Source organism: Patiria miniata, unplaced genomic scaffold (assembly GCF_015706575.1).
Source record: "Patiria miniata isolate m_02_andy unplaced genomic scaffold, ASM1570657v1 HiC_scaffold_20, whole genome shotgun sequence".
NCBI lineage: Eukaryota > Metazoa > Echinodermata > Asteroidea > Valvatida > Asterinidae > Patiria > Patiria miniata.
The window spans coordinates 21,809,289-21,825,253 of record NW_024037059.1 but is presented as its reverse complement, the minus strand read 5'-3'; the positions used below and the strand labels follow the sequence as shown (position 1 = coordinate 21,825,253).

At 41.6% G+C, this 15,965-nt stretch overlaps 1 protein-coding gene across 2 annotated transcripts in view; it reads right to left on the bottom strand.

Moving 5' to 3' along the window:
• LOC119728204 (atrial natriuretic peptide receptor 2-like) overlaps positions 1–15,965 on the bottom strand; it is a 68,873-nt gene that overhangs the window by 38,880 nt on the left and 14,028 nt on the right. For both annotated transcript variants that reach the window (XM_038200338.1, XM_038200337.1), the window contains exon 2: positions 2,987–3,138. In XM_038200338.1, coding sequence (XP_038056266.1) covers positions 2,987–3,138 — 152 coding nt within the window. The remainder of the gene's footprint in view (positions 1–2,986; positions 3,139–15,965) is intronic.

The following is a 15,965-nucleotide window of genomic DNA, read 5'->3' as shown; positions in this document are numbered from 1 at the left end:
ACCTACCAGCCAACCAACCAGCCAACAAACCTACCACCCAAGCCACCAGCTATACAAAACCTACCAGCCAACCAACCACCGAGCAAAAAGTAGACTGACATAAGGGGAAATGCAAAATTAAACAGGCGGTAACTCTAGGTTTAGCTCAAGGTTTTACAAGGTTAAGCAGGGTTTTCTAGGGTACCTCGGGGATAAACCTCGAGTTACTCCTTGTTTAAATTTTGCATTCTTCCGTAAGCCAACAAGCAAACAAACCAACCAGCCAACCAAGACGTCTACCAGCCAACCAACCAGCCGGCAAGACCACCAGCAAACCAGCAAGCCCGCGGGATTACCAGCCAACTAACCAGCAGCCCATAGTCAAAGTCCACCAGCCAACAAGACTACTAGCCAACCAACAAGCAAACGTATGAAGTTAACTATCCAAACCAGCGAACCAACAAGCAAGCTAACTATTCAGGTAAAAGTCAAGTGAAGAACAAGCAAACATGAGCAAACTAGCCAGACAATGTGAGTAATCAAGTTTTAGATTTCCTCAAAATATCCGTATCTGATGATATAAAATGCTTGGGGCTGAATGCAGCCAAATCACCCAGTCACGTCGCGATTGCAAGAGGAATGATAAGTTAACTAGGTTTTATACTGAGCATAGGCTGCTGATAGTGTTACCTCATATTTTTTTGTTTAAAGTTTCTTTGGGAACAGCCACGCACTTAACCTGTGATTTAAATAGATATTTCACATTGTGTTCTAGTGTCGTTTCTATGACTCAATCCAAGCATAAAGCAGTTTCTAATTGACAACGAAATGGGCTGAATATGCATCGTTTACCAACTCCGTTACTTATTTGTGATTTCAGGGGTTGGAATGGTCTGCTAAACGTTTTTAATTAATAAGGTTTTGGTGGCTTTCCGAAATTTCAAATTTAATTAGATTCTTAGGCTTGCAAATGTCATGTTCGAAACCACTTTAAAATTCAGTATTTCCTGTAAATTAAAGTCTAATTCTTTTGGCTGGTCATGATCGCCATCCTGATAAACAAGGCCCGACCTCGCCATACACACGTGGCATCCAAATTGGCAAAGAAAGAAAGGCTTTCATCAGAATGGCCTACCCAGATAGCAATATTTTCATCAACTGCAGGAAATTCGAGCCCGGGGCACCTCTTATGGCCATAGATCAGACAGATTTTAGGTGGCAACGGTTAATTTAATGAAGTCCTCGCGACGAAACCGATTACATCGAAAAATAATCGGCTGAAATCTTTCCTTTCCCTCAGGGTTCTAGCTGTGGAGCTGCGACCCGTCCACATCGTTCCGATGGTAAATTGCTGGAATATTCCTGATGATTAATCATGACAGGTTGGTCTTGATCTCTAAGCCCTACGGGGAATGGGACCTGTAGCAGGCAGAGACTGAAGCAAAACCTGTTAGGCTGACATCTCCTCTTTCTTTTGCCCGGGAGTTGCTGGGTGTTTGTTGTGAGTAATCAGCGGGAAGGTACACCTGCTGTAATGGTCGTACATCTCAGTCGATTGGTAATGCAATGCGGTCTACACATAACTCTCGAGTGATGGCTTTCTTTCTGCGGCTTCTTGGGGCTTAGTGGCTTAGTCTGGGCCCTAGAGACCGACGGCGGCTACTCATCACCTATATCATGGCTACGGCTTTGATGTTAATCGTTGGTTGACTATCCGTAGCCGAAGACAATGAAGACTGACTCGGAGAATGTATTCAAGTCTAGCTTCTGGGATTTAATGCCTGGAAATGAGAACACATTCGCATGGTATACCAACAGTGGGTCGCATGTAGAGCGCCGTATAGACCAATGGTTGCGGTGTCGCGACCTCTGTGCGATGGTACCTTGGATCTAACCCAGAACATGGTGCCGGTGTTCTTTGGCAAGACTCTTTAATTTCGAATTGCCTCTCTCTACCCAGGAGTATCAATGGGTACTCGTGAGGGTAGAGACCACACTGCGCTGACAACCAGCTGCTGCACAAATTAAGCTTGTCCCGTGGCCTGACGAACAGGGTGGTATTGATTGTAAAGCGCTGTGAGACTTTGGTATACTGATACAAAAGTGCAATAGAAACACACTAGTATTCCCGATATCATCCAATGATAGACTTCATAAAGTTATTAGACAGTCCGTTCATGTGATTGGGAAGAAATTTCATGAGTATCGAGTACAAATATATTTTGTAGGTGAGACTAAGAAGGTGAGACTAAGAATACGATCAAGAAGCGTTTCTATGCCCACCGGTCAACGGTCAACACCAAGAAACTAGACACCCCTGTTGGTCATCACTTCAACCTGCCTAACCACTCCATTTCTGATATGATTTTGCAGGGCATCGAATCTCTTGGCCATCGCAAGGACTCAGTTCGCCTCAGCAGAGAGAAAGTGTGGATGAATCGTCTTCGAACTATTCAACCACATGGTCTCAACATCCAACTTGGAAATGATTAATCCTTTTCTTCCTCCATTGTCTTCTGTTACAAATAATCCACCTGGTCTTCCTTGTTTGTGTTTACCCATCTTCCCCCATCTTTCATCCCTTTCCACCTCCATACTGTCCCCCCCCCCCGCCCCCGCATCATCCCCCTTCACTCTCACACTCTTTTGTCCTTCCCACTCCCTGTGACCTTTGATCCTTCCCCTTTCTGGTCCCTCCCCTGTTTATACCAGACCCCTTGTGGTTTGCCATCTCCCTTTGTTTCTTTGTTCTCTCATCCACCCTCCCCCGCATCTTTCCACACCTTTCCCACCTAATCCTCCTTTTGTGTTTCTTCTTTCAGCCCTGCATGTTTGTGTGCACCCCCATGTTAATGTATGTACCTCTGTCATTTCTGTTTTAGCCTCTGAAGAAGAACTTGCTAAGTTCGCAACGTCAGGCCACATTAATTTTTAGATACAAATATTCTTGGTATACTATTCACAGTTGGAGCGTATGTCAGTGAATGAAATAAAACAGCTATCTTACCCCGCTAAGACCACAGAAGACGGCCATGATGAAGACGCAGGTACATGCTATGGCGGCTATAGCACCCTGCGACATTGGGCACGCGTTGCAATCAGCCGGACAAGTGGAACAGTCCTCCCCTTCTTCAGTTTCACAGTTTGTATTGCCACAGACTGTAAACGAAAAGCAAAAAATACATTCCTAAAAAGATAGGACACACAGAAGCATTACTTTTGAAATCGATGCCTTTTGGGTAATTTGAAAGTCAAATATGCGAAGTCTAGTCTACAGGGTGAGTCAAAAAAAGCGAAACCCAAATGTCGGGACCATTGTTTTAGTGGAGTTCTGCATGTGGCCCTTTCAAAATCTAGGATACGAAAGCAATATTTTTAGACTTTCTTTTAGTACAAGAATCATTCAAATCAATAGTGTACTTTTCAAGTTACGGAATTTTAAACACAACCACCGTTTTAAAGTTCTGTCCACAGATCACAAGAATGTATTTAAAGTGTTCATTCATCAAAACGAAAACAAATCACACCGGGTTGTGTGTGAATTGTTTTCGTTCTGCTGAACGATCGCACCTCAGCAGCAAATCCAGCTTTTGATGTGGGGGGGGGGGGCAACCGCACATCCGCGCAGAAATGTTTTTTTTCGCCGGACACTTGGCCTCCGTACCATCAAAAAGGGGGGGGGGGGGTGATACCCATCTTCCAAATGGGGGCTCTCTTCAAAACTGACCAGTATTATGCATACTACATATTAAATGGACATTTTCACGGCGCATTGTACTGGTTGTTGAGCGGGTTTTCTTTGGTGGGATTGATGTCAGAAGAACTCAATAAACATTTATTTAAATCATTGCTGACGAAACAAATTTGCTCACAAAAATCCGCCGGGGGGGGGGGGGGGGGAGTATCCCCCTGCCCCATCCCCCCGGATACGCCACTGGCACACCTTTATTTGTGATCCGTGGACAGAACTTTAAAACGTTGGTTGTGGTTAACATTACGTAACTTAAAAAGTACTTGAGTGATTTGAATGATTCCTGTACTAAAAGAAAGCTTATGAATTGGGTTTTCATATCCTAGATTTTCAAAGTGCTACATGCAGAACTTCACTAAAACATTAGTCCCGATATTTGGGTTTCGCTTTTATTGACTCACCCTGTATGCGGAAGCATCTCAACGCAAAGAAAGACATTTTAACGAACACTTCTTCGCTTAGAATAAATACCACAATAACTTTGATGAAAGACACTTAATGAAAAATGCATATTGATTCCTTCCGAATATGAAGTCGGTGCACAATATTTGTGTTATGAAGGCTAAGCATAAAAAAGGAAATTAAAAATATCATATCATTTACAAAGAAAAGTACAAGACGCCTATAAGTCTACGGAAGCACTGAGGCAAGGCCGTTAAGTAAGCATTATAATGTTTGTAGTAAAAATAGAAAATAATGCTCGCTAACTGCCTATCACAACACAGAGGGTATTTGATTATTACTGTCATTAGGCTAACCTCGTCCCCATGGATTTCATGCGTTTTCTTTGTTAAACCAGGAATGTGTGGTGACAGCGCGAAAATGCTGGATCAAAGCATTTTGAGAACGAGACTGATGCCTCTGCGTTTCATTATTAATGATATTTTAGTCCAGCGGCGGTGGAACGGTTTTCAAACGGGGGGGGGGGGGGGGCTGTTTCACCAAAAAGGGGCACTTGCACATCCGTGCTGAAATGTAGACACGTTTTTTTTCACCGGACACTTGGCCTCCGTACAATCAAATAGTGGGGGGGGGGGGGGGGGGGGGGGGGCGCTCTTCAAAACCGGCCAATATGCAGGGCGCATTGTAAGGCTTTTTGGGGCTTTGGTTTTCATATTCCTCGTTCATATCAGATCTCTCTGAACCATTGTGGGAAATGGTTACTGAAAACAAATTATTTGACATTTTAGGGCCAGTTTTGTTTTCATCTCGAGGGGGCACGTCTATGCTCGAGGTTGCACATTTAGGTCCGCAAAAGGGGCACTTGGCTAAATGGGGGGGGGGGGAGGGGGGGAGCAAGTGCACTTGTTTACCATGGAGGTATTAACGGGTCCTCGGATTGATTGAGTTCCTAAGTAGGTAGGATCACTATAATAGTAAACAACTTGAATGATAATCTGTATGGTATTCAAAAATCAATGCAATGTCAAAGCATGGGCCTTATGCGCGAGTTGGCCATTTTTGTCCGAGTTCCCCGAATGTATTCGAATGGGATTGCGCCAGACTATTTTTATGCAGGCATAATGCAGCCTTATATGACAGTCATATTTTTTTTTTTTTAAATCTGGCTTTAAACATAAGGGAATGTTAAATTACAAATTTTAAATTATTCATTGAAACAGACTGGAATTAATTAGTAATTAAGTTGCTTTTATTTTTCACCGAAAGTTCAACAATTAACATTTTACCTCACTTTCAATTCAATATGGCCGACTCGTGCATAAGGCCCACAGCACAATGAACTGCCTTGATAGTCCGTGATTGCACGAACACCGAACTTTCCATGCATGTCTTGGACTTGTATGCGAAACACAGCGTTAAAAGGGCGGTTGTGAGGGTGAGAAAAGTGCAGGGTTGGGACGGGAGGGTTTCGCCCGTAAGCATTGTATGCACTGAATAAATAGAACAATTCTCAACGCATGTTCAGTACGCATGGTTAAACCCATGAAAATTTGCTATCTCCCATACAAATTGATTAAAATGTTAGCTGCACACCATTTTCCAATATCATGACATGACATGAGGTCAATGGATGGTCAAACAGCGTGTCATGTAACTTTCACCAACATAAAAAACACAAAACAACAACAACAACAACAACAACACCAACAAAGATACCAACTTCCAGGAAGATATCCCATATATTCACCGTCTATAACTAATTCAATACATTCAAATATAAACTAAAAACTTATATACCTAATTTTCAGAGTGCCTGATTAATTATTACGTTAAGTTGATTTAGCCGTTATTGAAATGTTGTTTATTGTCCTGCTTTGTTTAACTGCTACATATTTAACTATTGTTATTATTTGTAAACAATCTACAATTAGTGTTGTTTGTCTTGTTTGTCTTGCATTTTTGGGCACGTCCACCACGAGCTTCGGCTTTTTGTGATGATGCTTCCACAGAGTGGAAATAAATGGTTATTGAATTTAATTGAATATATCGAACTATAATTTTATAGTTAGGCGAGATCATAGGCCAATTCTTGAAATAACTTTTTTCCTAACAACTGGTTGTCACAGTTGACCAACCATGGCAATTGACAGTTGGCTAAAATGTCCACTAAATTACTCAATATTGAGTACAATTGACCAACGCTTGGTAAAAGACTTTTACCCATTTTTTTTTTACAGTGTACATGGTCATGGATGAAATCATGGAACAGACGAGGGAAATGATATAGGAATGCCCGTTTAATCGTGTGAGACTGATGACCGTATAGAGCTGACGCCAATCTGCAGCCGCCTTGAATGACCTTATACAATCCATCGTCCCGTCCATCGTTACACTTGGCCAATCAAGTAAACACATTGAAAGCAGCTTGCTATTATGTGAAACTGTTCTGGGTTCGACTCATGAGTGATTTCAACAGGCTTCTGTTCAGTAACACTGTCTTCCTGTATGTTCTTTATAACTTGATATCTTTCAATCAAGTCATTATTGAGGGGCAGTCACAGGTTTTATCTGAGGCTGTGGATATTGCTAAAATATCCCAGAACTCGGAGAATTCAGCCTTTTCTTGAAAAATAAGATGGAGCCCATGCAAAGGTTGGTTATTGGGTCCAATAGTCCGTCAAGACGAGAGCTTGGACAGCAAAGGTGATGGTTGAACTTCAAATGGCGCCCGTGGTGAGTACACAAATAGGTGGGTACTATACATTCACACAATATTAGCACCAGTTTACAAGCAAGTGCACCCTCACACAAGCTACAACTAAGAAGAACTTGGTAATTCTTCGTGTCTTCCCAGACCGATTCATTATCCCCCTCTGGAACAGTTAGTAAACTTTCGTGAGACATTTCCAGGACTGAGATACTGTCTCCTATTGGAATGCCCTGGCGGTTTATTTTTAATCATTAGGAGCCGGTGTGTGTTTCAAGACCCAACTCAACATATAGCTCTTTTTATCTTTAAGGGGTATTTTCTACATTACTGGCACGAGCCTCTGAGATTTTGATGACGTATGCTGAAGTATTTTTTTGAAATGTTCTAATTACACCATGGTATTTCGATTTCTGTTTCAAAGTTTATTTTTTTCCGGTCGCAGATCGGAAACTTGATATTCGATAAATCATCATGACGCATCACTTTGTTTATGGGGATGATTATTCTGAAATATTTGTCATTTTTGCTTGGTCTAAATCAAGCGTGCATGGGCCCTGAAATCATTAGACAAGAGCGGCATCGGTGCTGTAAACCTTTCATCGCCATTACAATCATGTCCTTCTCCTACATCTATTGCCTACACGGACCACCGTGCGTTTAAGCAGCATCAACAGCACGGTCAGGTTTTGACGTCTGGAAGTTGAATCGGGAGGGGGAATTTAGGCACGGAAGCCCTACTCCGTCCACCAGAGTACTGGACTTGCAATTAAGGGCATTTCGGACGAACTTGATATAGCCGAATGTTTATTGCGTTAAGGGCCGTTGGCGTTAGGGGTCCTGGGCTTGGTATGCAGGAGAATAGACAGATGAATGGATCTTTCATTTACTTCACTGTGTCCATGTTTATAGATGAGCTCTACATCGACAAAAATCTGGGTCACGTTTGACAAGACCACGAACCCTAATTAGCCTCTTTTCACTCAGAACTCAGAGAGGGATAGAGGAAAGTACGCCTATTAGCATATCTCCATGGTAACATGGCATCATCAGTGAAGGTCCTGCGTTCGATACAGACATCATTCAGTCCGCATTTAGACACCAAAAGGGTGCTACCAAACAGGAAAACTTCATTACGGCAAAGACGGGAGAGATGGAAGATGGTTTGCTATGACCCTAGACAGCAGGTGGAAGCTATCCAATTCCAGCTTGGTAGATGAACATCAGCAAATTGACCCACGAAGAAAGGCGAGAAAAAAAGGAAGGCAAGTCGAATTCGGGCACTCAAGGAAGCCAGTTCGATCAATAGAGGGACCTTCTCTCATGGGGCACGGCTACGTCTGCTCATTGGTGATGATTTAGACGCTCTCCCACATCCCCGTATAGAAAACCAGGGAAGATGCAACCTTGGCTCGCGTTCTGTTGACTGTGCAAGTGATATCCTGGGTGTTAACTTTCCAGGATTTGTCCTGAGTAAATACACACGAGTGACAAGTTTTCGCATTTAATCCTCCACAACTCCTTCAAGGAACAGAATCTCGGTCGTTTGATTACTAAGAACCTTGGTAATTCTCACGCGATGGTGCGACGTGGTCTTTTTTCTTAATTGATTAACGTTCTGTCTCGCGTGGTTGACAATCGTGATGCGAGTGCTAGTGAAGGTTTGTTTCCACGTTGCTTAATATTTTCGAGCCGGAAAAGTCTTATTTTGCACTTTTTCTTCCCATCCTCCTGGAAGCGATTCTATCGTAAACATATTTGTTTGATTTTTGGTTTGGGTATTATTGAGAGTCTGTTTTGCACAGAAATCCCTCGAGCCAAATCTTGTCTCTATGATCTTTACGAACTCTGGTTGTTTGTTGACAGCTGTGTGTTCCTCTAAGAGCTCCGAAAACTGCAAATCCACGAAAACATGAAATTCACGTGGGAAATCCACGATACGCCAATTAATCAGAGTGACTGTTGCTGTAATCAGTGCGTCTCTAAGAAATATGTCTTATTAAAATTCCCAAAGAGACGAGTATTTTTTTTCAAACTTAATAATGCCAATAAGGGTCTGCAATATTTTCAGATTGCAAAATATGATGAATGGGTATTATGAACAGAGAATGTCCGAAGCATGATGGGTCACCGCAAAATACAGTGGTCTTTATGTCGGAATCGTCTTCTGAGCTTGAAAATTGGAAGCTTAAATTGGTACAAAAAAGAAATAGTTTGTACGGGTTGTCTTGGCCTTTTCATGGAAAAACAAAACATTCCATAACCCCTTTTACAAGTAAAATTGAACTCGAATCATATATGAATGCTCATTAAATACTGGATTAGAATAATACGCAAGACTTCGTGAATTCTTATCTGAAGCCAACTGGGTACTATACGCTAACATCTTCATCAATTTGTAGAACGGTCAATTGAAAACTGGAGTCTCGACACTGTGCCCAACATGCTTTATGTTTGCTGCGGGATAGCAGCTCAACAAATCATCATGTCTCTCCATTAGCCCGTTAGTTAGTAACAAATGTTGACATTGTCTGTTGCTCCTACGTATTTTGACCGATTTCAACCAAAATTTGCCAAAAGTATCAGTAGCCCAGCCCCAACATGTCCCATGACCAAACTGGGGTCACACGTCACCATGGGGTCACTGGGGTCAAAAACACTACTCCTTCCAGAAATCACATGGCACAATCACGTGACACGTACATGAACATAATCGAGGGGGTCCTCGATTTGGTTCCTGTCCTCGATTCACCGATGATGTGCACATTGTGTGTCCTCGATTTACACCATAAACAAATCATGAACAAACACAGGAACTCGTTGGCATGCAGCTTCCGATATATTCCGATCGAGCTTGTTATGTATGTCATAAGGGAAATTTGCATGCGTTGTCTGAAGACACACAGCGTACAAAAAGTATGGATATTAACACAATACACATAGCGCATTATGGAGTCGTGTGGATGGAGAAAAATCAGCGTCATCTCACACTCCACCAAAGTGAATTAAAGCGAACCCGCGCGAATATTATAAACCAACCCCTACCCCAACTGCCAAACACAGAGCACACACACCGTTTTATTTGAGTCCCAAAGCCTAGGGAAATCTTTTAGGGGATAGATATCAAATCAAGCCGGATCGCTCCTTACGATACGCTCATGGCTTAATAACGCACGTAGCACGCGAACTGCAGCGCTGTTTGCGCTTGATTAGGCGTATTCACGATAACCCAATATTTCGATAAAAACCAAAATGCCATCTAAGCCGGAACATTGTGGGTTCGCCCGGGGCTGAAGCCAACATAATGAAAATAAAATTTACTGAAAATTTACGAAGAAACGGCGAAATGATTAGTTTGCAAACATTAATACTGGAAATGGTGGCCTTTTAATTTGTGAAAGCTTTCACTAAGATAATTTGTTCCATAATGGTTCCATTCAGAAAAAACGATTAAAGAGGGCATTTTAGAATCACTTAAACACACATTTTAGTGGCATGAATAATAGCCTTTTTCATCAGAAATGTTTTTTTTTATAGTTTATATACATATATATATATATATATGTTTTTTTTCTCTAAGTATATTTATTTATCTATATATTTTAAAGTAATCGAGTTTAGATTTAGCCAACATGACATAATTATGATAATTATGCAGATCACTAGTTCGTCATTACGTTAAAAACAATGCATCCAAAGGTTCATTTAATTAATAGTAAGAATTTGTTTTCTGTTGATAAGCTTTCCATTAGCCCAATTGTAAAAAAAAGAAGGTTAAGTTAAGGAATTAGCAACCCGTACAGCCTGTACTGCGATCAAACTAGAAACTGTATCCTTGCCATAATACGGATACACGCCAGAAGACTCATAAAAATACTATGCTTGTAGGGATGACATGTCTTCCGTCTACGGTATCTGTATTGTGACACGTGGATAAAGGGTCCAGACCAGTACATAGACTGTCATAGACCTTAGTGGTAATTACGCGCACTTCCCAAAATTATGAAAAATACTCACAACTCTCTGAGGTGTTCAAGACACGCATCAAATCACAGTGTATTTCTTCATCTTTCATTTTCTGTTTTTTTGGGGGGATAATCCGATGATTTTTGGGAGAAATTTCCTTCCAAAGATGATCACCCGTAAAAAAAGTCTTGAAGCCCATCGCCACTTTGAAAAACGATGCCTACGCTCCATTGCAAAAAAGAGCGCTTTTAGGGCCCAATTTCATCCAAATGTAACAGAAATACACGTTCACAGTCCTGTGCACGGCTCCCATCCTTCTTTTTTACAAACCCCAAAGTTCATGGTCCACAAAATGCTCTAATATACCAAAGAATATGATGAGGGCATGCAAATCGTGATGTGGTCGGCGTAGGCAATTTCGTGCCTATTTACTGGCCTGGACCCATAATATTGGGCGGGCTGCTTATTGTTTGTTTCCCCAAACGACATCCGTTTCCCATCTTCTATTGGTCCATCACATGCATATCTAATGCCTTGTTCTCCACAACACCACGAGACAGGCTTTACGTCTTGTGAGAGTTCCTTCCTCACCGTAGTTATTCGCTAAAATGAGAAGAAGTGAAAAAACTCACTGGGATTCGAACTCAGATCACCTGATTATAAGTCAGGACTACTTCAAACCAATCCACGAATGAGCTACCAATCATCGGTGATTCAAACACCATTATTCCTTTTGTAAAATAACTTATTCTCTAAAGCCCTGGACATCATGAATATGCATAACGTAGGGAGAGAGAGGGCGCCCTCTTTGATATTGTCGGATCACGTTTGGGAAAAAATAATTCTTGGGCGGGCTACCAGCTGAATAGCTCACGGTCGCCATGAAGTAATTGTAACGAAAGTCACGTAAGCCGGTATTACCAGCGTTTCACTCGAGCATCAGGCAGAGACTTCACGTCATCTGAATAATTAAAACCTTCATTAGCCCAGCCGAGGGCTCTGAGCCAGAGGGTCAGCACGCTGGCGACTGCTCTTTGAAGGTCATTTGAGATGGACCAAATCCACTTATTGCTTTTAAATTGACAGGGATCAGCGATGACCATCAGACCGACCGTTAATTTATTTTTGCCTCTATGTAGAGTAAGTCAACAGATTCCAATCCATTGAATATCTATTATCGCCGGTTTGTCTTAACGAGATGAAATTACTTGAATAAACCATTGCTTCAACATATAATCTCTGCATCTGTTGTACTCTCGTAAGAATATTTATCTAATATGTAGAACTATATCTGGCACTAGTTTGGCTCGTCGTACAATCAATAAATTAACGAATCTTAAAGGACAGTTTACCTAATGGGTTGTCGTAAGCGAGTCGGTGCTGAAAGTGCATTGCACTTATAATAATGGTAAATAGGGTTGCAACGTGGTCTACATTCACTTCCCGCCAGCATGCAGCAACTGAGTTTGACATTACTGCATGGCCGGTTCCGCTAAAGCTGAAACGATTACAGACTGAGATGACACAGTAAAAATATAAAAAGAGTTTTTCTTTTACAAACCTTGAGCATTCGGCTTCTCATTATGATCAAAAGAACTTGGTCCATATATAGGCCAGACCTTTCTGGTATCTACATGTACACATTGCTAGATTGTGACACTTTCAACGATGGAATTGATACATTGAAAGGCCACTACATTGTTACACACCTTGTGCAAACATTCTTTTGTTTTCGTGTAGTTAAGAAAAACCTGTGAACAAAGCTCATTTTACTCACACCATGAAAACTCTTTCGACCCAAATATTTTTCCATGATTCCCTTATTTTTTTAGTGTTTCTCTTCATTTTGCCACATATAAACCTAACCCAAAAATTCCTCTAAACCTGTTTTCCAGAGAGCAGAGGGGAAACATTGTGTGGACATGGGCAAGTCCACACAACGTCGCTGCTACCTGGTTTATGTGAACATCGGAAGTCCACACAGTGAATGTAATGCTTGTACAACCAAACGCACCCAAGTGTGTATTTGCCTGCAATCAGGGGCACTTATCGTCCCTCTTTTATTTGTACTTTTTAGAAGGACCTCCCATATGTCTTGTACACAGTCGCCAAATTGGGGACCTTCGGGAATTGGGGACCCTGTTGTCCTCTATTGTTCAACGTCCCCTATTGAAAGCAGAAACAAACTCACGTGACTGACAAGCACAGCTCTAACACCAAATTATTTAGAGCAGGAAAAGGTGTTTACATTCACTATCAAGCACAAAGAACACTGTCAAACGAGAACTGAATACTTGATGAAACACGGATAGAAGTGGGCATCAATGATCCATGGAACTTCCCCTAGGTGTTTAAAAAGTTGTTTGACGTGCGTGGGCTTCATATAGCGCACCGAAGATGAATTTACGAGAGAATATGCAATACCTTCAACGACTGCAACGTGAGACGGTCCGATTATTCACAAACTATACAACTTCATGACAGATTAACACCCCGCCAAATGCATAATATATAATATGTGATCTTGGATACGCGCCAGGTATCGTTTTCATAATACTCAAGTATGTATCTGCATAATATGCATTTTTTTCAAAATAGGTTATGCGCGTTTACAGCACAAACGTATGGAAATCAACCCATGGTCCCAGCAGGACGATACCTAATCTATTGACAGTACTGAGTGCTCCTACCCCCATGCATTCCCTCTCACCAACTCCATTCTCACTATGTTTCATCATAAAAAGCCAATATTTTCATGAAGGTTAAAATACAACATTAAAGCAAACATAATATCAGGTTTGATAGTTTAACAATGTGTGATCAATCTCAAGGGAGATGAGGAAGTATTCACATGAAAGTGGATGTCCTCTGCAACCACAGGTCTTTGACAGCAGATCTAATGGAAATAAGTAATTAATCGTAGTACAAGTGCCTGGTAAGTATTCATAAAAAGCCTAACGAATTCTTCAATAACTCGCCAGCAGGAGAAGATCAATTAACTGTTTTTGTTTTTGTCAGGGGAGAGAAGTTGGCAAATTAGACCGGTTAAATAAAAAGCAGATGACGTGAATTAAATTTCAAGAACAGACATGAGTACCTGTCATTACAAGGCCTAGGGTTTTTAAAAGCTCGGTGAGATGTGGCTTGCGGTTGAAGCAATATTGCCATGCTTAAGTTTCTAATCAGGCTTGAAATAAAATACTCCGGAAAGTCATTAGTGTTTTGATGGAATTTGCTGAATCTATTATAGTTTATAAGCTGGGCTTTCAAACGATCCATTACCCCTCTCGCGGTAAAACCCAGAGCGTGTATCAGTATCACCTGTCCCTTGATGCACAGGCTTTTCGTTTCATCAATCTCTGGCATCTCTCGCGCAAGCCAATCGGCAATCCTTTCAGACTTTTCTCGATCGGCTTGCAGTAACATCATGCCTAGCATGTGGCGGCTGTGTTTGAAGTCTGTGTCAGATCCAGATAAATTATCACCATCCCATCGCATGTTATGGATAGGAATCGATCTGTTATACAGTTAACACGATCCACACAAAATATTCCAGTGTTTACAGTCAAGTGGGTGATCTAATTCTTGATTATATTTGGGCGGCCTTGTGCTTCAAAAATCAGGAAGCTCTCGCGGTGTGGCAATGTCCGTTTCTCTCTTTAATCGATAGAACTCATAAATGCCTACAAGAATAGACAGGCAGCTTACGTCACCGACGACGTAAGGTTCTTCAATATGATTCATCCACGATTTTTTTTTCTCGGGTTCTGGTTCGTTAGTGTTCTTTTTTAAAACTAAACGTGAGGAGTAGAGATAACTGTATACACCCATTCCCTCGACAGATTCATGAAAAATGATCCCACAGGAAGAAAGGAAATATGGGAAAAGAGCGCCCCCTACAGCTTCATATAAGCAACTAATATGATTAGAATTAGCAACAGTCGGCCGGCCGGCAAAACCCATCTATAATATTGGCCCTCCTCCGAAAAATTGGGTTCAATACCCGCAGGTGCTTTCTGTCTGACATTTATCGAGAAAAAAAGTCCAGGATGAAGGTTTTGCTCATTAAATCAGTAGATTCCTATGCAGGCTATTATCAACGTTCCTACACGTATACGTGCCTTTAAAACCTGATCCACACAGAGCCACCGGCAAGAATCAAACCGAAATTACATCAGGCATCATAAAAGAGGGAAAACACCGCACGGCCGATAAATCCATGCAAACGCTACACCCATGTTCCTCCTAGGATATACCCATTTCTTATTAACGCACAAATTTGTATTCTGTAAAGAGGACCAAACGGCACTGGGAGCATCTGCCACACGCGCGCAAAACGCATCCTTAACAACATTCCACTCACAACATTCACAGCGTCGTCGTTAACTATTCATAATGGTCTCATTCATGTGCAAGTAGCCTAGAAGAGGTTGCAGATTGAATATGAGTATCCCGACCTTCGCCGCGCATTAACTCTTGCATTCCTTTGTAATAAAGGACATTACTCGTCATGCGAAGAGTCGTCAGTCCTAATCCTCCCTTAATAAACCCGCCAAAAATGGCATTGTCCAAATGTCTTCGAACTCATCTACAATCCAATAGCCACAATTATCTTGACAGTTATACGCCAATGTGATTAATCGGTAAATAATGACTCCGCAAGACTGTAATTATTTTCCCCCATGGGCGCCCCATAGACGGTGAAGATTGTGTAACGCTGACCAGTTGTGGTTGAGTTCAACGACTGAGATGCCACACTGTTGATGGCCTTGTTTTTACGGGACGATCCTACATCTTGAAATACCAGAGTCTCACACCGATCTACAGTGTAATATTTACGGGGCCCGCAATCACTGTGAATTACGATTGATTGGACATGATGGAACGCCGACTGATTGTGAAATGCACTGATATGAAATTCTATCTGGAGCAACGGCAGCGATAATCTTCATTGCAATGCAACGAGTGGGGAAAGAATAAGAGCAGCACTATGTCACTTCGGTGTCTTCAATAATAACAAGTTTACTGCATTAAATTTGAAACTGATTCAAATTTCCAACCACACAAACAATGAGGGTAGACTTAATTCTAAGGAGTTCCAAATAGGTCTACTTGTATGTCGCTTTAGATTTGAAAATTTAAAACAAGATACCGTGACGC